Source organism: Bombus flavifrons, chromosome 1, assembly GCF_040668555.2.
Source record: "Bombus flavifrons isolate JBK064 chromosome 1, iyBomFlav1_principal, whole genome shotgun sequence".
NCBI lineage: Eukaryota > Metazoa > Arthropoda > Insecta > Hymenoptera > Apidae > Bombus > Bombus flavifrons.
In genome coordinates this window covers 13068108-13096029 of record NC_138442.1, presented here as the reverse complement: position 1 = coordinate 13096029, position 27922 = coordinate 13068108, and the positions used below count along the sequence as shown (strand labels likewise).

The window sequence follows — 27922 nt, the reverse complement described above, 5'->3', positions numbered from 1 at the left end:
TACCAATTGAAATATAAAAAGCAAACTTAAAGATGTTTAGAATTAGATTGTACATGTGTCTGTCAGATCAATCGCGACCTCCGCAGGGTTAATTAAGGAAGACTTTGAACATATGCGTTGCGACGGGAACTAAAATATTCGTTTATCGTTATCTTGGACCGGAAGATAAATAAACGGGGACTATTTTTAAAAAAGTATTGATTTATGAGTGTCGTATATCTTTTGCAAACCTGACACTACGGTGTCGTACCGTTCACCTGTGATGATTCTAGCAATCCATCATTTTCAACCAATTTATTCGTTAGAAAATGACTACACGCCAAGTTCTAAATATAATACTACGAACTAAAGGATGAAGAAATTTCGATGTCTAACAACACGATATCGAAATTCATTAAGAAAACCGAAAGCTTCATTTAACAAACAGTCAAAGTATCAATGAAAGCAATGTCTGTTAACTTGGTGTGTGTTGTAAAATCGCACGAATATTACGATTCAGGAAGGATCGTCGATCGGTCCTCGCACAATGACGAAGAATAAGGGAGGTGGGCCAAGGAAAACTGTTATCCATTGGACGTGCAATACGCTCGTATTCCATCCGATTAAACGCCGTTATACGCCGTGATTCTGACAAATTCGGAACATTAAGCTGTCACCGTTCGTAATTTTAGTAGCGAACGATGTCTCGTTGTCAGCGTGCGCCGAATCTCGCCGATTGCAAAGACTAGAGCCGAGAGACTCGTAACATTGAAGAGCAGTGCACAGTTTACATTTTCTGACTGATTAATAATACGCCGTCTGTGCGTGAAATTGAATAAGCGGCTACGCATTAATCACGCGTCTACGATTGAATTACCACTGGTTCCGAAACAATTTACCGTTTTTCACGAGATCTCGAGCGAAACGAATGCTCATAGGTGGACCAATCTGGACATTCTGATAAAAAAAAAAACACGTCCAATTGCGACACTAATTATTTTCTTCTCTTCTAATATCGATGAAAACTGCCAGGTAACCGAGAAAATTCTGCGTTTGTAATATTTAAAGAACCAATTAGAATCTTCGAATATCCGCATATTTATCTGACTTGTACAAGTCTAGCAAAGGAAGGGTGAGAGACACGCGAATGTGTCGTAAAAATGGGATGACAGTGACGAAGAGAATTACAGCGCCAGCAACAATCGCAACTCATTGTAGAGGAGCGCGGTTCGTGTTTCGCGGAACAGTCGTCGAGACGCGTTTGCTGACATTTACAGGCGCATCTATACTATAAATTGCACGCAAAATCGCGATCATTCGTGGCCCTCTGGTTCATAATTATGTCTAGTGAACGCGTTACGCTCGCGTAATAAATGATACCAAATTCTCGTATTTTCGTCCGCTAACACGTATGCCACCGGTTTATTTCTGTCCACACTGCCAGACGAGACAACGGGTTATCAATTCGACGATCCTCACCTGATTCCGTCTACGTTCCTTTGCTTTAACTTCTCTACGATTCTTGGGTGCCTATCCAATTGTAAATAGCTATTATTACGAACTTAAACGAGAGTAAGATTGGTAATATAGAAGCTCGGACACTTTATCATTTTTATTTGTTTTTATCGTGTCAAAGATTTTCTGTCAAATAAATTTGTCCAAAGACAGAACGTGGTAAAAAATGTTGAATCAGAACGAAAGAACCGCCACGGAGATTGACTTAATAAACCTGAAAAGTACTTTTATTTCGATTTAAATGCATCGTGCGTTTCGATTGGGATATAAGTGGATGTAATTAAAGAGTTCGCTACGTATCGTCGGTAGTAGTGCCCGTCCGTTAGAAGAGTTTTCGAAATCGCGGGATTTGCGGCAACAGAGTTGTCGGCAGCCAACTCCGGCTCCCCTCCCGGCACATGCAGGCTTTTAATGGGTTCAAATACATATTACCAGCGGGACAAATCGCGCCCGTTATTCCCAAGGTTGCGGATAAATCCGGCGAACCAGTTAGCAGAGCAAACGTAAATATCAGCGTTGAAACGGGTCGTTCTGCGACGCGACAATTTACGCTCTTCTGATGGGCAGAAATAGCCGATTCCGATTCGTTCCAGTTCATCGTGGGCTTTTAGTCATTGAGATTCCTCGATCAATGAGATCCAGTTCTCCAAGATGCTCTCAAATCTTTTAAACGCACATCTAAACATTCTACGTTAAATCCTATTTTCCCTTTTCTTTGGTAATTAAAAAATAAGCTACAAAGGGATATAATTTTAGTCGTTGGAACCTTTTTCTTGAAGTATGGCAAATCGATGACAGACAAAAAGAGTCGAGATAATAGTAAAACGTTGCAAGTACTACGATTCAATGGATGAAGGTACTCTAAGCGTGATCGCAGTTCAATTTGATACATAAAGAAGTTATAGAGCCATTAAAGCGAGTACCTCGACTGGTACGAATCGCAAAGACGGCTGTCATCGCGGCAATAATATCCGAGTGTGCGAGTAGCTTCCAATTTTCTTAGAGACTGAGATACTGAGACGTTATGGCTCGATAAACTCGCCCATTTCCACGCAATATCGAGCTGTCGTTCTAGCTATCGCCTATGACACAGTTAGTATCTTCGGTTCGTAGTGCTTATACTCTTGTACAGTGCTATATTGGTACTACAACTTCCTTCGATCTACCTTTCTAAAGCTGTATGTTCTGCAATTCGATCTAAATATCCGGCAAAAGTTTCTTCGATTCATGGATACGATATCCCTGACAAATAATTTCGAGAGTGGCGACACGCTTCGACGTTGCCTGTCTAAATATAAATAAACGCGCGTTTAACGATCAAATTGGCCAAAAGTGTTTCTCGAAGAGGCGAAACGATCGACAACGCGTCAGAAAGGCAGCCAATTTTATCTATCAGCATCGACGCTCGTGCACGAAAGTGTAACAGGAAATGTACAATGGAAATGCTTTTGGCAAGTTGCGAAAGATGTGCAGGGTGTTCATGCGATCTCGTAAGCTCCGAAATTCGACGTTTATTTCGCAACGTTGCTCTAACATTGTGACATTGTGACATTTCCTGATCGACGACTGCCATTATCGACCGTTCGATACGACTGATGTCCAATTGCCTGCTATCTCCGATGGGATACAGTATCGCGACGAAAACTCGCAAATTACCGGCCAGAGTCAACAAGTTCCTTCTAATTTCTAATCGATGTTCCCGGATTATTGAACTCGTTCTTCGCTTTAATGAGAATTAAAGATATCCAAGAAAAACAATTCAAACCAACGTAACGTGTTGAACCGGTGCAACGTGTAATCCGATATTTGCAGAACACAAAAATTAAAACGAGCTGTTCCATAAATCGAAAATAAACGTGACATCATCCTCTTATGATAAATTAACTTACGGAAATAAGTCATTTATTTATTGAAATTCGAATATTAATTACGTATGTGCTTATCTAGTGAAATTGAAGAATCGACAAAAAATCGCGTTGGTCGGTCGAATAAACGAACGCACAAAAAAGAGAAAGGGAGAGAGAAAAAAAAGGAAAAATGAGAAGAAATAGCAGGTTCGAAATCCAACAAATTTAGGAACCATGGACGATCGTGGTTCATTAATCCCCGGTGACAGGCACAAAGCTGTTTATCCGAACAAGCACGGTGGTGGCAGTCGAGCGAACTGGAGCAACGCGACGATCGGTTCTCCAAAATGGCGTGCGAAAAAGGAAGCGACGAGAATGGTATTTCGTTTGGGAACCATCCAGGTCATGCTCCGAGCCGGCGATGCAGATGAGGGTGGAGAGGCAGAGAAGAGGAAGAAGAAGACCAAGAAGATGACCAAGACGAAGACGAGGAAGAAGAGGTAGAAGACAGCGAGGCCGAGAAGCAGAGAGAAGCGGTTGACAGAAGGAACAGAATTAAAGAGGCTGGACTACTCTCGTGTTGGGCTCATTAAGGGCTACAACGGCAAAGAGGAGTCGCTTCCTAGACACGAAGCCAAGTCTGTGCCAGACGTCGTCATATCTTGACCGATCGTCGTTTTTCATTTGCTGTTCCCTTGTTCCAGCCGCGTTCTCTAATCTGTGTTATTAAGCGCGTGTTGTGTCATCCGATCTTACGTTCTCTGACTGAATTACTATAGTCCTTTGGTCTATGTCTACGTGAAACGCGGTATCACGTAGCGAATCAAGAGAGCAAGTATTCTCTAACTATATGTAATAGAACTGATATCTTTTTAATAAATCTAGAATTTATTATTTTAGAATTCATCGGATCGAACAATTGTATCATACAGATGTCACTATTTTCAGAATGAAATCAATAAGATTCGCGTCCTCTAAATTACAGACAAAACTTGTAAATCTTTAATCTGCCAGAGAATTCTTAGGGAACTTTGATTTATGCGCCACACTAACTGCCTACAGTTCATTGTACAGCGGCAACATCTGCGCGCACACGATGGGCCGATGAATCAATGCCGGTTACAGCGATGCAGCAACGCGAACAGCCGGCCGCTGTATAATCCGCGCGATCTAATTTCGTGAACTATCCAACTCACTGACTCACTTGGCACGTCTCGGCCTGCATATTCTTTCGTCCGCGCTGTCGTTTTCACGGAAGATGCCTGATCTCGAGACACGAAGGAAGGTCAGACGATTCGGTTCACTCGTCAAAACGATTAACACGTTTATTTCGCCACGAAGAAATCTCCGCTTCGAATTCCCTCTTTATTCGCGGAATTCTTCTTTCCGAGGAATGAATCAACGCTAGTTAGGTGGAGTTATAATCGGTAATGTTTATTCTTCGGTCGGGCGAGTTTAGAGTTTAGAATCTCGGACGCGATCGTCTGGCGCTAAACTAGTAGGTCACATATACATCTATCTTTCGCTATTCGAAATCTTTTATGCTGCACTTTTAAATCACTTTTACGACTGACAGTAAGACTCGTTCTATAGCACATTTCTACGTTCGTCTATTTCATCTCGTTTCAAGGTCAGGCAACCATAAAAACGCGAAGAAAAAGAAAACTGTTTAGCAAAATCTCTCGATCAAATACTTTTCAACAATCGAAGAACCCTCGTATTTCCAAGTTATCGCTGTCTCGTAGATTATTTCGTTTGATTTACGATTTCTTCGACTATGATACAAAACGAAGGAAAGAAAGAAAGAAAGAAGAAAAAGAGGAGAGAGAGAAGAAAAACAAGAATTTCAATGTCACGTTGATAAACTCGGTAGAACGTACCGATTCTCCGGAACTCGATTCGCTTTTATCTGTGGGAAGGACCAGGTGCAAGGTCTCCGGCCAAGGAGGTGGCTGCAGGAAGAGAAGCAACGCTGGGTTCGGTTCAGTGGTATCGTAAATGAAACGGAGACTTCGGGGACGAGGTGGATATACACCGTTGGCAATCCGTTTATTTTTACAGCAATGCCAGGGTGAACGCTCCGCGGAATGTTTAGCTTCGGCACACATCTCGCGCCCGTATGCAGGCGTGCGCGCGTGAACACCCAACCAATCTGCTTGCTTCGCACGATTATCCACGATCACCTCAAACTTTATGATATGATGACAATCGAAAGTGCAAGGTCATTTGTATCAAACGAAATTAATATCGTTTATCATTGTAACGACTATAATCGTATAAGGTAGGATCCTTTACGATAGCAGATGGGTCTTTGTTCAAAGGGCGTTCAAAGGGTTGTTGTCTTTCCCCATTTAAGTTTGTTCGTGACATAATACAATTTGATTGGTACTTTTTGGGAAATGGTATATATCGTCTTGTTACAAATTTCTTGTCACGCAAGTTTCGTTTTCAGGTAACTCGAGTTTGGCTCAGGGTTCCAAGATCTCACGTTGATCGATACGTATTATCGTATATATACGTATCGATACATATTAGTACGACCCTCTCGATCGAAGACTTACAGCTGCGAATAATCTAGCTGTTTAATCAAAAGACGTGCCTACGCTTCCTTTTATTATGGTTCCATTCATTCTGCTCGGAAACTCCAAACACCAAAAGAGCAGTAAATCCCAGCAGAAATCTACTGACCCAAATAATGCGTAGAGCAGAATTCCGATCAAATAAACGGTGCTCCCACTCGTATCGAGCGTTTCTTAACTGATTACTACCCAGATCTGTACACCAACTTCGTTGTTTCGCGCCCATCGATACGACAATCAACTTGTGATTCAAAAATTTAACGAAGACCGGGATGGCCAACGACGAGGCGCCCGAACGTGTACGAAGAAACTTTCCCGCTGCCATAAATTTCATCGACGGTGACAACGGCGATGCAATGGGCGGTAAGGAGAAGAAAGAGATGGGAGCGGAGGTGCGATGAAAGAACGGGAGAAAGAGAGACCTGGTCGCTTCACTATATTTACGCGTAAGCGAGGCTAACTCGGTTGAGGTTGTCGGTCCATTAGCGATGTTTTGCGCGAGTAAAGTGCGTGCGAGCACAGCTGTTACCACGTAAACCACGCGTATGGCTGCCAAGAGCAACAGGAGATCGGTCGCCTGTGGTCGCGACATACAGGGTGGGGGATGGTTACACAAAGAGGAAAGAAAGGAATTGAAAGAAAGGAGGCGAGAAACGGGAAGGGAAAAGATGGCGAGATTATCTTCGATCTCGTTCGATAAAGGCGGCCATCGTCGCGTCCGCCTCGCACTACCGTACCACCTGTCTCCATCGTCAACGACTCTCTTTTCCTCGAGCCTCTCTCGCTGCTCCGAGCGCTGTCTTCCGCCACGATAGCTTGATCGAAGAGGCGGATCAATTTATGGGCGGATTGTTTGAAAACGATCGCTGATCCGCTTCTGCGCCACCGAACGCGACACGACGTCGATACACATTTACTTTATTTTTCGTTAGTTATTTTTCCGGCGATGCGTCTCTCTCGAATGAGCCGGAAGAAATTCTTCGAGAGTAGATAAATTGTAAACGAAGGTCTAACTTCTCAAGCAAATTGCTAGCAGGAAGGTCTGACGTAACGGTTGTCCTTGATCTTGACTTGGTGTTCGTGAAAAATAATTCGAAGGAAGTTCGAAGAAATAATAGAATTTCAAGATATGTTTCTCAGAGTAAAAGAGGGATGAAAGTAGCAAGTAGCGTCGCTCTTGTCAAATAACTCCGTGATTTCTGGAAACGGAAACATTCATCGTCGTATCTTCGTACTAGGTTCTCTTTCTACATCGCCATAAATAAGCCTAATCATGTGGTCAGGAATAGAAAGTTTCTTTTTCTGTCGTGCAGACTGATTCTTCTTTCCTCGACCGATCTTCTGTGATAAGAAACACCGACGTACCGTCTCCTCGTTGTTATGGAAACGAGCGAGCAAGAAGGGAAGACAGGAAAAAGAGAAAGAAGAAAAAGAAGATTCCGCGTTTCCGTGGAGTAATTGAGAGACTGACGAGATAAATCCTAGAAAAGGCCGGCAGCTTTACAATTTGTTTCAACCGCGCTCGCGCGTCTGACGCATAGCGAAACTATTTTTAAAGAAAATCTATTAATACATTGTGCATTTTCTTATTGGACGACTATACTTCCGGAATATGATATTCGAATCCAAGAATACTCCGGTGTCTGTCGTCAAGGATTTACCTGTCGTAAAACGAAAGTAACGAGTTTCTAGTTTAAAATATCCGAGTCTAGTTTAATTCTCAACATTGTTTCCTTCAACGTTCAACGATAAAGAAATAAAACTAACATTTCATCTTTTTTACGTCCTTCCTCTATTTAAAACTTCGGTGAACATGGCAAGGATTTTATAATACTTACAGCATCTCTCGAAACCAGAGTCACACAATTCGTTCAAACATCGATTTCACTGAGTTTCTTATAGAATAAAGTTACAGAATTTCAAAAATATCCCAAATTCCAGAAAGACGATCAATATCCGTGGATGATCTTCTCGATGCCATCGTCCATGAATTTAGAGATCGTCTCTAACTCGTCGAACATAGTGTCACACCGTCAATGATAATAACTCGTGAAAGAATAAGAATGACGACAAGCAAGCATAGAGAGATGAATCCAAGCGAGAAAGAGAGAGAGACAGAAGGGGGAGGGGGAAAACGTGGAAAAGGTAGAGTAGCGCGCGAGCGAGCTCGTACGTAATCGCTACGACGTAACTGTAACACGAGGTGCGCGTACGAGACGCGTGTCAGTGATGCGCCACACGAACAGACCGGCGTCCACAAACGCGAATATGTGTTCGAGCAAAAGGTGTGAGGGTGTCGCCGTTTGGAAAGTGGCCAGCGAATGAAAAGCAGCGAGAACACGAGCGACCGCTGCCCACGCATCGTACATACCGTCCCGATAAATAATCGAACTAGGCGTCCTTAGACCATCGGCCTGCCAAATTCGCTTCCAGACAGTCCTGCGAAGGTCATGTCGCAGGTACGATCCTCGTCGAATTCGAGGAACTTGATAAAAGGTAGATTTGGGGTTGAAAATACTTGAAAGCAATGATCGACCCATTTGCGGTATGACAATTATAGAGAGAGAGAGAGAGAGAGAGAGAGAGAGAGAGAGAGAGAGAGAGAGAGAAATTATCGAAGGTTGAGAGAATTTGGAGGAGTCTGGCTAAGAGACGATTTTCTTTTGGAGTTGGTACTAAGCGTCAACTTTGGGGAAAATTGTCTTTCTTTTCTTTTCTTTTCTCTTTTCTTTCATTTCATTTCATTTTTTTTTTTTTTTTTTTTTTTTTTAATAGAAGGTGAAATGTTATAAACCCGATCGGTAGCTTAAAATACAGAATCTACGTTTTCTTCCTTGCTATAACTTTTCTTATTATAACTTTATTGAAAGAACTCCGGAGAAGCGTACGCGCACCATGGATTGTTCTAACCGTTGACATTTCGGAGACGTTGAAAGGTTGGAAGTATATTGTCCAGAATGAATCTCATCGGACTGGTCAGGATTAAATTTAGATTTAGTTTTCCATCGACAGCTGTTGGACTCTGAATTTACGGACGTTATTCGTGAACCTACGACACGCGTTTAGTGCCACTCCACCCGACAAGTCGACAACGCTTTAATTGAACCCTTTCGGGAGCAAAAATACGCTTAATTCGGTTTCACATATGTTCTTGCATGATGGCTAATTCCGACGCGTAAAAAACATTTCACAATGAATAAAGCAAATTTCACAGATCTAGATATACGTTTCGGCCATGTTCGATACCTAAGAGTCTATTAAATTGTCGCAAAGTAAGTGCCATTCGCGCTGGAAAGTTGTCCCTATAAATCAAACACCAGCCAGGCCGGTTTTCCCTTTGGTTCTACTGAAAAATCACCGCAACGAATCAGATCGTCTCGATCGTTCTAATCGCTAGACTCAAAGTATCCTCGTGGCAAGTTTTAATTAGCGTGAAGAGGCAAGGAGTGAGGGGTAAGACAAAAAGTTTGAAAGACATGATGTGCGCCTGAACAAGCTGGACATTTTTAGATGGAAATTTATAGACGTTCAACGCATTCCTGTGTCGCATGATCGAACATTTGTCCAGCTCGCCCACGCGATTTTATAACGATTCCGTGGCCTTGAGAAATATCACAAAAGCAACGAAAAGTAAGAGAAACCGAGAAAGAAGAAAATAAAGATCGAAATAATTCCGGGCTTACGTAACGGGTAATAAAAAGGCGCGGAAATAAAGACAGTGTACAGCCCAGAACATACGATATTTCACTGTCCCTCGGTAAACTTTCCTCTCTGAAGAACAAGCACGATCTCGTAAAGAAAAAGGAAAGAAAGAGAAAGAAGAAAACTCGGAATAGACGATCATTCTCGAGCATTCGACGCGATCGAAAGGTTCAAAACATCTGGCGATGACATTTTTCAATGGCTCTGGACGAAAGTAACTGCCGCTTACTGTGTTTTTCAATTTTCGTAATATAATGCCACGTTAAATCGAATCAAAGCAATGATCTAACAACGGTAGTTCGTTACGATTCCCAATTGCGTATTATTAAACGTTGATGCATCGGCGTGGAATTCGCGTATCGTGCTTTTAATGCCCGCTGTTTCAACGGTCCTGCTCCGATCCATGGTAATATTGGTAATAAATGTCGATCGAGCGAATCGTAACTTTCAATATCCTGGAATCTTTTGAAAAATCGTTCGCAAGTCTTTCAGAAATATATAAGCCGACTAGACTAATCATCGTCAAAGTCCATACATAAAAAAAAAAAAGAGAAAAAGGTGGAAGAAGACTAGATACGTGAAATCGAACTGAAAATGAACTAACCGATAAGAATAGAGTGAAAAAGTTGACTAGATTTCTTTTCGTCGAAAAGGTTTCTTGGGATGGTCGATTAACTCGTGACAAGGCGTTTGCTCCTCCTGAAAGGTCAGCGACCTATAACACCGGGGCCACCTTGCTGATTAATGAAGAAAGTAATTAAAAGGGGCGGACGTTCGTTAACGATGCGGCCCTCAAAAGATGAAGGCATGGATTCCTCGTAATCATCGACTCGTCCGTGTACCATACATCACCGTCTGGCTGTCGCTTTACAATCCGTCCCGTGTATTCTGGGTCTTTTCGAGTTAGACCCCATTATCGACTCCACTTCGCGGCCACTAGATATATATACGTGTAATTAGTCTTGCGAAGGACTGTATAAAAATAAAAACGCTTTGACCAACTTAAACACTCGTACCTCGCAAATATAGGCTCTCTCTTGGCATGATTATAGTGGTAAACGTATGATTTTTGGTATAATTACACCGAGATATCGTCGATTTAAAAGAATGTTTTTCGTTAATGGTGCAATTTGTAAAGGAATAAACATAGTCGACCTACGAAGAACAGAAGATAAAACGCAACTGTCACCGAGTACGTAACTCATAAGAATAACGAAAGAAAAAAGTAGAAGGTAGAATCTGTTTGAAATGACTGGACGATCGAAGCTTAGACGATGCTCGGGATCGCGGGAGAATGAAAAATCATTTTTTGCAGAACGCCAGCCGAGACTATCTATCTGTTCTTCGTGCAATAAATTCCTACCCAGGACCTTGGCATTTGGAACGTAAAATTCGAATCTCATAACATCCCTTCGTTTCGCTATCGGTGTAGCAAAGCGCGAAACGAGAGCTTGCAAGCGTCCGTGAAAATGTGTTTACAAGATGTAGACCTAGCGCACATCGCACGGAAAAGAACGTAGAGCCGACATCGCGTATTTATAAATTTTGTTTAAGAATTCTGGATGCAGACGGTGCCGAGTCCGGTTAGCGGAAACGTAAGACGCGCGCGAGAGAGAGCGGGATCCTTTTTTTAATCGCGGCCATCTGGCCGAACGGCGCTTTGACGTTTCGAAAAACAAAAAGAGATACGGGGCAGCGAAACGACCGGCGAAGCGAAATCGCCGGGAAAAAATGTAGGCCAATACCCGAAGTGATCGTTACCATTCCCGGCCGCTTCGCTGTTTGCATAGACGATCGATCGGGAAAGAAATTCAAATAAACCACCCCGCCACTAACATCTCTTGACACTCCGAGCCCGATTCCGCAAATATTTCCGCCGAAACTCTCATTTTCCTGCAAGAAAATACCACGACTTTGCTACATTCTGCTTTGAAAATATAAACAGCGAATCTACGCTTCTTGCGTCATCGTCTTTGATCAAATATGAAAGGAATTAAAAAGGAACGAAGTGATCGTTGAGGAGGTTCGAGGAGGTGATTTTACTGGTAAAATACGAAATTGGAAAACAGAAGGGATAAGAAGTGACACATGCGGAAAGAAGGCATGAATCCAGGTGGATAAGGGGCGCCTCTATTCGCAGATAAGAGGGTGAATAACCGAGGATAAAAATACTGGCGGTACGGAGCGCGAGAGACGAAAGAAGAGGAAAGGCAAAAGACGAGGGTGAAGCGGAGGGGAATGTAGTTGGACGTAGTTGCCATCCGATCGGAATGCGCTATGTGCGTTCGCCTTGGTCTGCCTCAAGCCTGGTCCAAGTGTCCGGCCACAGCCGCGGAATAAATGAACAGATAAAATGGTCTCTTCTGCGTCCCTAATTAACACAGATTTTTCGCCGGAAATACGACTTTTCGTCCGCTTTACGATCCCGCCATCTGGCTTTTCTCAACAGCCTAGGATAGAATCCGAGAAACAAGCAATTTAACGATACATTCGTGATGCTCTTTTTCGAACACTAACATCAGCTTTGGCGAGATACGTTTTATTCGATAGAGTACGTGTTGTTGGCGATAATAACAAATACGAAATTCTGACTGTTTATAATATAACGTAACTATCTGTATGGTTTGTAATAATCGATATGATTGCATCATAAACAAACGTTGTTTCTTTAACGAAAGAGAATATCTTTGTAAATAAAAGAACGAAGGTATCATCCGTGTTACGACTCCCAAAGGTTCTAATATCCCGACCTTTTTAAGGTATATCCAAACCTCCTCGGTGTCAAACAAATCTCTCTTTAAAGCCGTAGCTCCTAAAAAGAAAAAGAAAACAAAAAACAAACAGAAGAAACCTTCATGCATAAACAGTGTCACTGCGTCGTTACAAACCAATCCATCGTTAAAATATCAATAACAACATCGTTATAACACACGAGACAAACATCAACGCGCAATGCCAAACATCTTTATACAGCAGCTGACGAACAAACCTGGGTGAGGGATTAATAAAAGTTAGAGCGTAAGATTAAAAGAAGCTGACATTGGTATTAAAAAAAGACACTTTATTAATATGTGATTAGTCAGAAGGGTTGGACGTTCGAGTTAGAAACGGAGCAAGTGTTCCCCGTGCGTAGTGGAGAAAGCCGCACACCCGTCGAGGCCAAGTGGTGCCGTACCGTCACAGTGTTTACAGCGCTTCGCCCTCGGCTCAGGCATTCTGCGGTGACCTCGTGACCTCACCGATATTCCATCGTCGGTTCCTGCACTATACACACGCACGCAGCCACGCACGTGCACACCACAGGGAGCTGCACGCGTGCAAACGACGAGAGAGCAGGTCGAACGAGCTGCACGCGCTCCTCTCAAGCACGCCCCCCTTCTTCTTCGTCTTCTTCTTCCTCTTCTTCCTCTTCTTCTTCTTCTTCTTCTTCTTCTTCTTCGTCTTCTTCCTTTTCTTCTTCCTCTGCTTCTTCGTCGTTGTCTTCCTCTTGTTCACTCGAGCGGAGTAGAAGCCACCGTTTCGTCGACAGACGCATCGGCCTCTCTCCAAACTTTTGCTCGCGTCACTGGCCCGACATAACTTGTCCAGGCGGTTGTCAAGCCACGACAGCCGAAACGATCTTGACAAGCGCCCCCAGCGGATTACACGCACTGGCCGGTCCGATCATTCGCACGGCCCGGTATTACTGAAAATCCTGGATAACGTCGGTCATCCTCAAACACCGCTAATACCGCGGAATACGTCAATGACATGTTTATCTCACCGCGTATGTGTCACCCGATTCGTCGATATATCACACCCTCCTCGTCTATATAGTCATCAGAATCACAGTTATTTGAAAGGGAAATTGGTCGACCCACGGTGTTCTACCGTTCCAAAACTGATACCACGCGGATCGCCTTTTTTTTAGATGAAAATATAAATACGAAAATTGGTTCAGAGAGAGAGAGAGAAAGAGAGAGAAATGTTTCTTCTGACATTCACTAATTTACACTTTCTGTCGTACGAAGCAAACGTTCTCGCTTAACGAACGTAATTTAATAATAGTAGTTTATACAGTTCTTAACCTATGAAGGTCCATTAAATAGGAGTATACTTTATGGTCCACGGTCTGTGAGCATTTATGTACAACGTCGAGGAAAAGCTCACTCCTCGACGATTTCTTTACAGGGAATGCAACATCGTCTCGCTGCAGGAATGATACGTTCGGCTTCGTTTCCGCGAGACACAACCACGCAAGATTCTAAGGTTCGATGATGAAAACCAACCACTCGACTCTCCACTTCGTCTGATGTACCGTTCTTTCTGTCCCCAACATGTCAATGAAACCGCAACGATCTCACCAACCCCAATTACACATCACTTCTAACTTACGTTCACTTTCCAACTCTCCAAGCCCCTCTTTTAACTTCCCTGACGAAATTTCAGGCGTTCTCAACTATCGCACCAGTTATGCAATATCCTCAATTCCTCGACCCGCTTCTCACTCACACCACTCGAGGTTTCTCGTCACTCTGCGCAACCTGCGTTTCCACCCACAACTCCGAGGCGCACTGTCCTCGAAACGTAAACAGAATTCACGTGATCGTGTTCGATAATACCAGCTCCTAGCGACGCTGTATCCTAGTTCGTTCTCGAAATTTCTTACAGGTTCGTCGACCAAGTTGCGACCAACTTTCACGCTCGAAGTTCGCAGTAGGACGTTCTTCGAGTATTTCTTCGAACGAGGTCGTAGGTCGTCGCGATCCGATCACGATATGCCGTGTTGTGTTATCGCGTGAAAAACGTCGCGAAGCACGACAACGCGACAGAATAGAGAAGATCGTCAACAGAGAGGGAACGTGGAAGGATCGTTCAGCGATCGTTCGAGGACGCTGCGGGTATGTTCACATCGCGATGTGGAGGGCGTCTAGGTCGCCGTAGCGCCTCGCAGCCATGTCACACACGCACTGACGGACGCTCGACGCCGGGACGCCGTCTTCGGCCGGACTCGGTCCACCCTCTCGGCAAGCGTCGGGACGCCTGGCTACGGGCCAATGTGAAAACGGGATAACTCGTTGGAACGCCACCGAGGGGCGTTCGCGTCACGCTCGCTAATTTTCTAGCTTTCGGCTAGAGCTCCATGTCTCCACGATCCCCTGTGCTGTTTTTCTTTTACGCTGAATTTCAGTTGAATTTCTTTGAATTTTTAGAAAGCTTTATTTCACTCTCAGCAATTCCGAGAATGCAGGGTCTAATATTTTGATATATATCGCTCATGTACATCGCTGCATTTTCATATTAAAATGTTACGCTTGAGGTAGAAAGCATATTTGACTATGCAGAACTGTTCTCATTTTTTAAGGAAAATTCTCAAAATGTAATAATCCTCTGTACAAGATACTGTACAAGAAACATAAGCGTAGATAAAGCAGAAGAAGAGAATACTCGGAGATCGCGTTAATTAATCATTCGATCCAATTATCCGACATAAATTAAGAAAGCAACGTTAAACGTCGTGTAGTTAAAAGAGAAAGGTCATTAGACGTGACACAATTAATGGAAGCGCGAGAGAATCGGTGTCGGTGAACGCATGGCGGAGCGCGGGAACGCTTCGTAAAGCCGCAGGAAACTGGCGTAACCATTGATTTACGAATGACAATAAATCCAGCCGCGTTATCCGTGCCAAAAAGCACCTCCAGCTGCGCGAAAGATTCCTCGGAAAGGCGGTTCGCGAAAATTAGACGAACAGTCGTTAAATGCCGGTCGTATAATAGTACAGCCACGAAGCGACGGTGACCGGTTACGGTTAAAACAAAATTCGATGATGGAGATCTTGGATAGAGAAACAGTTGGCGAATGTGTCTGAACCAAGAGGAACGTGTGACCAAAGTGGAAAAGGTGAGCAACGAGCAACGATAGCGATGCTGAGTGGGTGTTCGTCCCTGTTTATCTGTGCGCGTAATGACGTCACCGCTGGTATAAAGGGGACTCTAAAAGCGAACAGATGGCCTTTATAGTTGACCATAGACAGTGTCGGGGCTCGCATGTCCGCGGAATCGCGGAAAATAGACGTCATTGCTAGATGGTTCTGTCGTGGACTGACCGGTCAAGTATTCGAGCGCGCTATACCACAATGATGTATCGTTGACTGGTTACGATCTAAATGGAATTACGCAACTGCTCCGAAACGATCATTTTTGGAACAGCGTACGCGTGACGTGGTGAAAACGGTAACGTCACTGTCGAATAACAGGAATGATTTATGAACGTTGGCCAAAAGTTTGGACATACTTCTCGAGAAATGTTGGAATTGTTTTGCCATGCGACTTGTAAACAACATCAGCAAAATTCTAGATCGGATCGGATCTATAGTCGAAAATAAATTTCGCGTAGATTAACAAGCGTAGAATCTCTTTCGACCAAAGAAACGAGAATTCGGAGGAACAGTACGTAAAAACATAGAACCGCCCAATTTCCTAATTGATGAAAATAACGAAAGCAAAACGAAAAAAACTGTACGCGTAATAACGGGAAATTTATAACGGTACTCAAAGAAACTTCAAAGTTTTATAAAAAAAAAAAAAAAGAAAAGCGGAGAAAGAAAGAAAGAGATCAAACATCGCTGTTAAAGGTTTCGTATTTATACTCGTAGCATCGCGGCTGCGATCGCAAATTTCGCAGACAGCGAGCGTCAGCGCGAAAAGTCGCGGTTAAGTGCGATCGTTAAAAGGGAAGTGTATCTGCGGGCGGGTTTTTTTCCAACGTTATTTCTTACGAGCGGCAGCCAGTTTAAATGAAAAGGGTGCCTCCTCGCGAGAATCGATGGGAGGCGTGCCGCCTTAACCCGGACGAGTTTTATCGCGCGACCAACGAATAAACGAGCGAGCACAAGCGGCGTGTAACTCTGCGTGAAGAGGAAGGAAAAAGGGGGACCGACGAGAAAGTAACGAAAGCACGTTTTATCGAGTCCTGGGTGGCTGCGTTGCACATGCAAGAACGTACCTTACAAGTTAATAAATTTCGAGGTTTTCCTCGTGACCGTACCGGGATGTGTGCCTCGTTGTCAGCAGCATCCGAAACAATCCGCTTGCCTTGCGGTTTCGCAATCACGAGGAGGTTTCTCCTGAAACACACGACGTCGATTTCGCGTTACGTTCGAAATATTTCTTCCCGTTGAAAACCAAACACCAACGCCCAGAAGGTAGAGTTTAACCTTTCGCTAAAAGTATGAAACATGCATCGCGCGATTAAAAGGATGAAGATCGTTCCAATGCATTTTATTTCGCGTTACAGTCGTGTAATTGTACGCTTACTGTAACGGAAGGTTTATCTTGTCCATATTAACGAATAAATAATAATAATAAGAATAATAATAATAGTAATAAAAAGTTGATTAAAACTTGAATTATTATTTTTAAAATTCTAATCGGTAACGTATTAATAAGCAACGCGTTAATATCATCGATGAGACAGAACGATTTCCACGTGATACGCGATCGTACGTCGCTTACGTACAATGGATAAAACGATCATGCCATGATTCGATCGAATCAAATCGCGTTCTCAATCCTGGCAAGGACAAAAGTCACGTCGAATCGGCTGCGTAAGGTAAACAGCTTGAGAAGCATTGCCTAGTGGCAGCTACCGAACGACCTAGAACGGCCTTCGGCGACTGCAACTACGCAATGGCCGACCAACCGCGACGTAGAAGGCGTATACTACTTAAAACGATGCCAGTCCCCCTGCTATATTTTTTATTGGCCATCGTGAATACTGTGAGAAAACACCTGGACGGGGAAAGATTTACGAGCTTTGGCGACAACGCGAATATTATAAAGATTCATAGAAATTTGGAAGGTGAAGTTAGTTACGCTATCGAACAACAAGCACATCGAAAATTTCCAAATCCTTCTACCACTGAAAGCATAAAATTTATAGGACTTCTATTATTACTGGTTCGTGGGTGTTTAGAACGACCGACGTTCTAAACTCTGTCGAATTTCTAGAGATAAAAGATCTGTTTACGAATCCAAGGTGATCGAAATGTTTCGCTACGTGTCGCCACGCGGTGTATTGCTCAAACTCGAGCGGTACCATTCTTGGAGCGTCATCACGTAAAAAAACACGATTCGCCGTGAAGAAAGAACAACGTCGTTACAACGGCATTGCGAGGAAGGACCGATGTAAATATGTAATAAATTTCTCTGAAAAGCTGTTTGGCTGAAAGAGCTCGACGGTTCGGGGCATAAATCGTTCCGGCGTGGTACAATGCGAACAGCGCCTCGATTAATGTTTAACAAGGGTGTCGGAGTGGATTTCGCGGTCGTATCGGAAGCGGGGACTCCTTTTCTCCCTGTCTCCGGATGCAAAACAGCGGGACGAGAGAGCCTTAACCTAATTAAGGAAGACAAGAGTAGCGTAAATCACGCGGCGAGGAGAAAGTGATGACGAGAGATAAAAGCGCGAGGAGAGCCACTCTGTTCTCTCTCCGCGGGGATTTATTTTTCGTCTCGTCGGTCACCTCGCCTCTTCTCTTTTTTCACGTCCGGACGATCCGTGGTAACGCGTGTCCCCGCGGTATGCGACAGAGAACCGCTTAAAACAAGCAAGGTCCAGTTTTCAGGTCGCGCGGAAGGGAATCCCAATTAAATTCCCTGAAATTCACGTTCCACCGAATATCTTGATCTCTCTTCTTCTTCCCGCCAAATTAGTTCGCTTTTTCCAACTTCTCGCCTGTTTCTTCCTACGTGGCGTGCCAAAAATCATAACGATGTAAATCGCGTGCTTTCAACCCTTAAAAAGTGTCGTGCATCTAGTAAAACAAATATACAAAACAAGGATATAAAGGAAAGATTCTTTACGGTAATAAATGTGAAATTCTGTTTCGCGATAAATGTCAGCGGGCTGATTTACGGTATTACGATTATTAGTTGCCCGTAATACGTTCTTCCGTCTTAACGTTATTTTATTTTCTAACGTCGAACTTCCATTGGAAGTTTGATTAATACACACGGCCAGTGTAAGTAGGTCATAGTAGCTCTCGTTAAGCCTACGTACCTTCGCCTCTGTTCGCTGCATAAATCTACGAGTAGAAATGCACGTGCACCTTAGGGCGGGTACGCACCTGGGCGTGCACGCAGCCGTCGTCGACGCAAATAGGCGTGCGTGATCTAGAATGGACAGTGAATTTGCAACTTCTCCGAGCTATCGTGCTCGTTTGTTGGATATGGTTCGGACCGTGTAATTTTTAGCGCGCACGCTATTACGATGGTTCGTAGAATTATTGTATCCGGACATGTTTGACAACGCGTAAATTCAGCTTATAATCGTTAGGATCGTTCCTGACTATACCTACTTGGAGAAAGAGAGGACAAGAGTCTAAGCTATACCTGCTTTGAGAGATTAAGCACAGGAGAAAGAGTATATCGAATTCCAAGAGTCGCGTCTCGACATTCGTACGAACGAGACTGTAGCCTAATTGTTCGTCGATTATAATTTTAACACTTCGCTATCTATTTTATTATTTCTATTCAATTGGATTTCCTTCCTAATATACCGAACACGTTATCAGACAAAAGTTACACTGTTTAGTCCAATCAACTACAATCTTAAGATATAATTTATAACTTTAAAATGTTTCGTCCTCATCCTCCTGTTCGTCCAATGTCCAGCAAGAAAAATGTTAAACCAAACAACTATAGCCATCTTTCGTAGGGATTACGAATGGTCCACGAGCTACTCCTGGGAGGTACATCGGACATGAAGAAGTACAGTGAAATACACGCCCGTGACGCGTGAGCGCACGCGCGTTCGACTGTACGCCCGCCTTTGCGCGCCGCGACGACCGAAATGTTTTTCTTGGGCGCGTGGACGAGGCTCGGAGTGCGCTGCAAGTCGGGCTATGAAAAAGAAACAGAAACGAGGGAGAGCCATAAGAAAGTAAGACAGCCCGGTGGATATTGCGCTGCTCGAGAGGGAAAGCGCTACAAAGGTAGGGCGAACGAAACTGTGCAAGCGGACGAAAATACAACGAAATCGGTCGCGGAGAGCGCAGGAAACGGTGAATCAAAGAGACAGCCGTTTCGGGGGATGTTTTTCTAACTACTTCATCTCATCCCTTCCGCGCTGCCATGCCGCGGTTATTCGAAAGAGAGCGGCTCTTACCTAATAAATTATCGCATTTGTAGCGTCGCCACTGGCGGCGAGATTCCGGCACGATCTTGACGCTGTCTCGTTAACAGTTTTTCCTCGTTTTTGCTATGACAGCGCTCGCGCTCGCGAGAAAACGTCTCTCAGCTTTCGCCGTAAGATCGTACAGAGGCGAAGAAAGAGTCGAGATGATATCTGGATGATTGCTACGAGAGATTCTGCAAACTGCAGGCATCCGTTCCATGTTTAGCGAAAGTACTTGCAAGAACATCAAACGAGTATAGAATATCGAAAAGGGAAAGAAAATTTCTAGTAACGTTAAAATTCCTATTACGAACGATGCGTAGAAAAATGTCCAGAAATAAGTTGTAATATGGAGATTTTGAAAGTGCCAGAAAAGAGCGTGAGAAAGGAGCGTGTGAAAAAAAAGCAACGCAGTATCGTAATGTCCTATTGACAACTAGAAAATAATTCCATTTGGCAAAGCGACGGGCATCTTCTAGGTAATTAGGAGGGACGTCAGTCAATCGGCGTGAAACGCTTATTCGTCCATTGATAACATCTCAATAGCTGTCGATCGGACGGCCATAAGCGTCAAACGTATCGAAGAAAATGAATATCACGCCTCGGGTAAGATGGCGCGCAGGCGTGTACGGTGAAACGTATCTAGAAATACAAACAAATCTGCTCCCTTTGTACGTACTTTCAGCCGTATTTACTGCTGATAAACTTCGATTTGACGTTGCATTATTTTCTTAAGGTTAAATACTATCAACTTGCGATTGAGAGATACAAAATTGAGAGATATAAAAAGAAACGTAGGTGGATTTTATGTTATTTACAGAGTGTTACGCACGAATTCATTAACTCGTGAAAACTTCTAATTCTTCGTTAATATCCACTAAAACTCGTAACACCCGATACAGTCTCTTCCCCGTCGTTTGACTCTAAGATTTAAACTTCTAAATCTCCTAAACTCTTCATAAAAGTCAGCGGCACGACGCGATAAATCAGCGTTTTTTAATTGAACAAGCTCACAGGCAATCACACGAGGAAATTCGAGGTTCGAAGTGGCTCTCAACGAGATGGCCGCTAATTGAATCGGCCCACTCTCGTCGAACGAGCATCACGATCGCGTAAATCAGTCAGAACGAAGGGTTTAACGGAGGTTCTCTCGAGGACGTTGCGTCGATAACACGAGTTCCGCAACGGTTAGATCGGCGATTACACTCGAGGCTGGAAGGTGTTAACAGTCACCGCAGGATTTACTTGTAACGAGCGGGTCGGCCGGTACGTCGAAAATAAAGCGACACGGAGAAGTTACCCTGGTAATAATGCCGAGATTAATTTCTCGGAAGCAACCCTGTCAGGAAGGCCGGCGTACAATTACTACACGTCGATTTTAAACGTGATAAGCGAGGAAAGATAGCCTCGGTTCTGCGAGCATCATTCGACGCAGAACGCTTTATCAACTTTTTAATCCTCCGTAGACAAACTGAGTTATCGAAGGTCGAAGTAAAATTTTACTCTTGAACTTCATCCAGAAGTATTTTTATTTCCGTCGTAAAAACTTTTAGACGTTTAATTCATCGAATAATTATACAGCGAAATTGATTCTTTTACCAGAATTTTTCAGTCTCTTCGGGAAAGAGTCGTACGTATACCATTCTCGATGCAAACAAAACGAAACGCTACAAAACAGCGAGAGCATGGGCGATAAATAAAAATCTCCGTATTAATAGAACGCATCGTCTGGACGGGAGAGACAAGACAGAAATCCGGACAATTTGAAGCGAAACAAAAAGAGGCAGCGAAAGAACCGGGAACCGAATCGGTATGATCGAGACGACCACGGAATTAGTCTTCCCAGAATAAAATTCGCGCGGTGATCACGAGCAAAAGGACAACTGGCAAAGGGTTGGTTTCCGCGACCACCCGGTACAGCGGCAGCCGGTCGCGCGATACGCTCCAATTTTCCGCGGCGGATCGTTCGCGGGACACAGTGTCGCCGCGAATTTACGATCGTCGCCCGATTTAGAGGCACGCGGGCCACAAACTAATTACGGCAAAACGATCCGTCCGCGGGCGGCCAACTGCGCCCGCCAAGCGAATTAAAAATGAAACCGGTAATAATAAAAAAAGGGGGCCGTACGTGTGCAATGGAGCGGACGTAACTGTCTGGGGCGGAACTTTCGGCCCGCAGGCGATGCCAGTGGCAAGAAGGACGGATGAGTGGAATCTGTATACAGTGAAGATCCATTTATCCGAACGCGTGTTAGAGAAAAGAATAGTATCGATGATAAAAAGTCGCTATCCTCTGTAACTGTTCTCATTAATCCTGACGATAGTACTAGAGTGGAAATTCGTGTGACACGAAAGATCGAGGATCGAGTGACTATTTATTTTAGATTACTGGTAGCGCGTGTAAGATGTATAAGAGCGCATTTTGATCGAGAAGAGAATTAAGAGTGAGACTCAGAGTTCAAAGAGCCAAAATAAAGTAAGTTATCGCTGTATTTTTTCATTTTACATATCGAGTGAAAGGGGCGGAGAGGCAAATAATGTACGATATATAATTTGAGTTCGCATAAACGAAATTCTATTATATTATTAAGCGCAGTTATTAGTCAATACTTAACGAGTAAAATTTGGCTGCAATTCAACCTTGCTCCAAGACGAAAAAACGATCGACTAATAAATGACAGTTTCGAATCGATGATATCTCGTGTTCGACATACATGTGGTACAAAGTATCTCGTTCATTTTCAAACGGTACAAATATAACGATTTCCTTATTGCAACACCGACCACATCGTAACTTCGTTCCATTTTTCATTCCGACCTTCGAGGGGATGACGCATCGTGGGACGCGATGTCGCGCACGTTCAAGAAGCAAACACGCCGTTCAATGTTCGTTTCCAGCGTATTAACCGCTAATGTACTCGTACTTTGCGGTCCCGCTACAAATCCGAAAGATTCGTCGCTCAAATACCGCGACGCGCGACATTAAAAATTGGTCAATTAAGCGTCAGTGCGCGAACAAATGTCGAGCCATTACAAAAGTGCAAGCTCCTTGTATACCGGCGGGCAAAAGTCGCGCTGTTGACACACCGTGGTTAGTCATGAATCCTTCCTAAAATATGGCACCACTTTGTCCACCAGAGCAACCGTCTGTCTTTCGTAATAACCGTCTCTGCTTAAACGATGTAGCTGGCATCGAAAAGAAACTTGGTCGCGTGAAACTACGACCCGATAATTTATTCCACGATTATTATAGGTAATTATTTTTCACGATATCGCTTTTATCGTATTTCATTTGACGTTTAACGTGTTATACGATCCATTTAATTTCGAGGAACTTGGGTAAAAATAAATGTTTCAGGTCAGGCCGGTTCATGGTTCAAAAATTAAGTAAACATAGCGTCGTATCTAGTTTTAGTAAGAAAAACAAAAGGATGGTTTTATTTAAGAAGAAGGAACAATTAATTCAGCCTATCTGTCGTCGTTTAAAACTTTCAAAATATCTTTCATCTTTTAAGTATTCTATCGTAGCTTTTTTCAGCCGAGGCTGCAATCAAAAACTGGATGAAACGTCGAGTCCGCGTGGAACTCTCGTCGAAGCATCGAGAAATTAAGTAATCTTCGCGTGAACGCGCAGCATAATTCACGTAACCGGCCATCGATTCGTAAATAATCGGTTCCCTCGTAAAAGATAATCGCGAGTTGCGTCATTACAAATGGTCGAGCCAGCTTGTGCATTACCAGAAGCAACGTTTATGTCGCGATCGCGCGAATTTAAAAGCTATCGTGGCGAACCCGCTCGCAAATTAATCGACCGAGGCTGAACAGTCGTGGCAAGGGGAGCAAAGAGCGAGGAGGAGAGCGGCGATCGAAGAAGAAGATCGCGTGGACCGATCCACGAAAGAGGTGGCGTGCAGAGAAAGAGACGAACGAACGATCTGCCTACCAGTGGATGAGGATGTTTCATTGAGAGTCGACGAATCCCAGAAGATGAAGAAGACGAAGAGGGCGTGAGTGTGTGTTTGCGTGAGATTTGAGAGTGAGACAGAGGAAGAACCAGGAGCGGGTGGATGCATTCAGGTTATTTCTGGATCGACCCAGATATCCGCCGCCGTGTTTTCTTGGACCGTGCTTTAAACTGTTTCGGATAATTAACGAATTGAATCGCATTCGCGCGTGTCGGCTACCGCATTGTCCTCGATCTCCAACACAAAAACTTCTTTCACTTCAAATTTACTGGCCGCCACGGGCTATCTACCTGCATCGACTTCTACACTGATACGATAGAAACAACATGGATGAAAGAACGCGCTCTACCTCGCCGCTGCTCCTATGACAGAATTAATGCCAAGTTGCGAACTTTTCGCTTAGCGACATCGAACAATTTCCCGAGCTGATCGAGCGATATTTTCCTTGAGCGCGTCATTGAAACTCGAGATGTAGACACGTTACAATGTCGCAAAGTCGGATGGCTTTCTCCTGTCGCGGACCAATTAACCTAAAATCGAGTAAGGACGTGCACAAACAAATTACACGCGAATGCGTAATAAATTTCAATTATACGGAATTTAAGAAACAATAAGCGAGAAACTGCGAGATAACGCGAGACTGGGTAACAGTGGCGATAAATATTCGGCGAACGTAGCTTCCGGGCGACGCCAGTAGCAGGATCCAGCGGGTTCCATTCCTTTCTCCACGCTTATCTGGCGAAATTTTTCAACGAGTGTGCCGCGGGTCGAGACGGCCGACGTATCGAAAGCAACGAGGCGTTCGACTCGCTGTAAGCCACTTGGGGTGGTACTTAAAGTCGCGGCAGGGGCGATAAATTCGTCGCTTGTAAACGACACGTACGATGCGCGCGACCGTGCTCCCGGGATCCAGCTGTTTTTAATATCTGACTGGGGAATCTAGCGGCGCTAAGTGCGTCGAGTTAGCGCACCGTACGACCCGGCTGCCGCGCAAATGCGAAACGACAGGGAGTTCGACGAACCCGCCGAGAACGTCGCGATCGAAAACCGAAATAATAACGATGTCGTGTCGTGGAACCGTCGTTTGATAACGTCCACGGAGACCCGAAATTATCGCTGAGACAGCCGCGCAAAGTGTTGTTTAACGGTGTAACGATACGAGACCAGCTAAGATATTTGTTTAAAAATTGGCGTATACGTATCTGGATATGGAGAAGTTGAATCTGTTAAACAGAAAAGACGAATTAACTCGTGGTTCGTTTGCCAATCTTACATAGCCATCGCCTGTTCTTCGCGTGTTGTTTCATTTTTATCGAAGATAAAATTATATCGTATTTACGTTTGCCAGGACTAAAACGAAGCTAACAAATTGATTTATCTTTATCGATCTGGGCTGTATATTTGAGCATATTATGCATAAATGATTCAGTTTGTCAAGATTAATTTTGGCAAATGCATTTGCATGTAATTGCGATAACGAAAAATCTGAAACCTGTCAAGTTGATAACAGGTTTAGCTTTAATGTTTAACTGGATTAATCTTCGCGCATATAAACGCGCTAATATCGCAACGCACGGTGATACTTCTTCGATGTATAATGCGTAATATTTGCATCCAAAATATTGCGACACACTGGACAGCTCAATGTGCTGATAACCAGAATATTAATACCGAAGGACAGAATAATTTCGAAATGTCCTGAGAAACGTCAGATACGGTACAGTGACGAAAACGCAGGATCATTAAAATGTATCATGCAAATGCAACGTTTTAACACATTCCCGAAGGAACGAGTCTCCCGTGCTCGCCACCGCCGCTTATTTTCGTCTTTAATTGGTATCGCGCTGTGCAGTTCGTTTAACGCCTGTTGGCCAGTTGATCGATGTATCGTAAACGTTTATTTATAGCGGCCTGTCGCCGGTTATGACACCGAACGTTCGCAACTAGTTTCCAATCGATGATCGGGCTTCTCGAGCGAGCGCGTTTCAGGAATTATGCGGTCGGGAATAGAGCTAGACTACAAACACGTTGACACGCGCGTTATTCAAAATATCAGACTATGTCATGCGTAATACATTTGTTTACGAATAACGAATACAGTGTATTATTATGCAATCTACGTTTTTACGCGAATTACGACCGTAAGAGATAAATTTCTACGTCTTTTATAGCCGGTAGTTTCTCCTGTGGAGTTTATACAGTGCAGATACAAAAAGTAGCCAGCGTGTACAAAGAAATAAGAATCGCATTCGCAAAAGAAAGTTGAAAATTCTATTAAATTTATTTGAGGCGTTGTACAAAGGTGTTGGTCGAATCCTACGAACTCTGTCCGTAATCCTTTCACCGCGATATTACCGATACGCGTTATAGGTGGTCCATTGTGTCTTCGTCCCGAATCAAACTATTTTCGAGTGAAACATCAAAGAAAACAATCGAGTCACGATAATTTAACGAACATCCTCGATCGAGGACGTACCTCCCACAGCGTTCCACCTATTTTAAGACAGGCTCCGCGTTACAAATTACGGCTGACATGCTGTAATTTCTCGGCATGATCAATGTCCAAAGCAACAATGTGCCGCACGGACAAGCCTCGTCGAACCAAAACCGAAGGACGGTATCGTCTCGAGTTTTTACCGCGGTAACAAAGTGAACAACATAATCAAGGTGAAGAGCCCGAAAAAATTGTGCGCCGTCTACACGCCGACGAGCGGCTCGAAGGCTCGTTACGATAAGCCGTGCGGGCAGTCCGCGAGGATGTCGAGCAACTTTCGGGCCACGATCGTAAAACACTTTCTTTCCGCGCGAACGGCGAATATTGGCATAATGCTCGCGAGCCGGTTGCGCAACCAGCCTTCGAAAAAAGAAAAAAGGTCACGTGCAGAGGATCGCACGCGTATTCGTGGCGTATAGACGCGGCAAGGTGAGCCGCGTGCGCGAATTCTCGCGCTCACGAGCGCAACTTGGTCGTCGTCTCGGCGTGTTAGTGCTGGTGACGAGCGTACGCGAAACAAGCGTGGGTGGCAGCTGAGTCAGCCGCTTCAGAAATACACGTTCACCTTCCCCGCGTGCACAACAAACGCGAACGTCACCGATGCGTCTCCAATTCGCACCGCGTTTTTTCGCGGTTCACGACCGTGTCGTCATCGATTTTCGCGACGGCGATCTCGCTCGAGAATAAACGATCCTCTCCGCTGGTCGTCGGTTGAGAAACCGACAGCCACGAAACAAAGGGAGGAGAGATCGCGTACGAAATACGAGTTACGGCAGGGCGAAACCAAAGATTTGGAAAAGCTCGTACCATCGTAAATTTAGGCATCCTGTTGTGCAACGTTTATAACCCGATTGCAAATAACCGAGCAAAATACTAGCGGCTGTTAACTACGGATCGTATTTAATATTTTTACGGCAGCGCGATAATACGAGACAGCTTAGAGGCCGCTACCGCTGGTGACGAATTACGTAACGCGCGTGAACGTAATCCTGGCATAGTAGATCATGCGCATCTGATCTTTTCGCATCGTCCATTCGGTAACAAATTATAAAGACGGTAAATGGGACCCGTTCTCGGTTGAAACGTGTTATCGAAATTACAAGTTCTTCGAACAATTTGCGTAAAAAGGAATATCGATGTAGATAACGAAAACGTAAAAATAATTTCTCCTTCGTCTCCTTCTTATCTTTACGTTTGGCGATTGGTAACAAATATACTGTTTGCAATTTGCGAGTGCATGTATGGAAAATCCGAGAGTCTGAAAGTCGGACACACCTAATAAATAATAAGTATATTATGCCGTGTAATTAAACACGGGACACAACATTAACATGGTTGCACGGACTATCGATAACATCGAAGTCTGTCGACGTAAAAAAGTTTGCAATACCAGTAGCAATTATGTTCAAATTAATCGATGCAAAAAGCTGCGAGCTATCGAACGCTCGACTCTCCCAGTGCATCCTGTATGCCCAACTTGTACTCCACATCCCCGTCACGAACGACTCGCGATACCGGTACTCGAGAGAACGCCACGGTTATTTATAATCCTTATTCGACTCCGAAACACAGGGAAATCGTGACGATGTTACCCATTAACCGGAGCTCCTCGATCCGCGTGTATCATTTAAATAATTTACGCGATAGCGCAGCAGCGGCTCGCGAAAGTTGCACGGCTACCGGCCG

General features: G+C 44.1%; 1 protein-coding gene across 5 annotated transcripts in view; it reads right to left on the bottom strand.

Moving 5' to 3' along the window:
• Window positions 1-27922, bottom strand: part of LOC138187422 (myocardin-related transcription factor A) — a 299722-nt gene that overhangs the window by 203186 nt on the left and 68614 nt on the right. Inside the window, exon 1 of one of the 5 annotated variants that reach the window (XM_069128486.1) lies at window positions 12798-14649. The exons of the other annotated variants lie outside the window; for them this stretch is intronic. Within the exon in view, the coding sequence (XP_068984587.1) occupies window positions 12798-12837 (40 nt within the window). The 5' untranslated portion in view covers window positions 12838-14649. Of the gene's footprint in view, window positions 1-12797; window positions 14650-27922 lie in introns of those variants that run through there. 5 annotated transcript variants of the gene reach the window in all.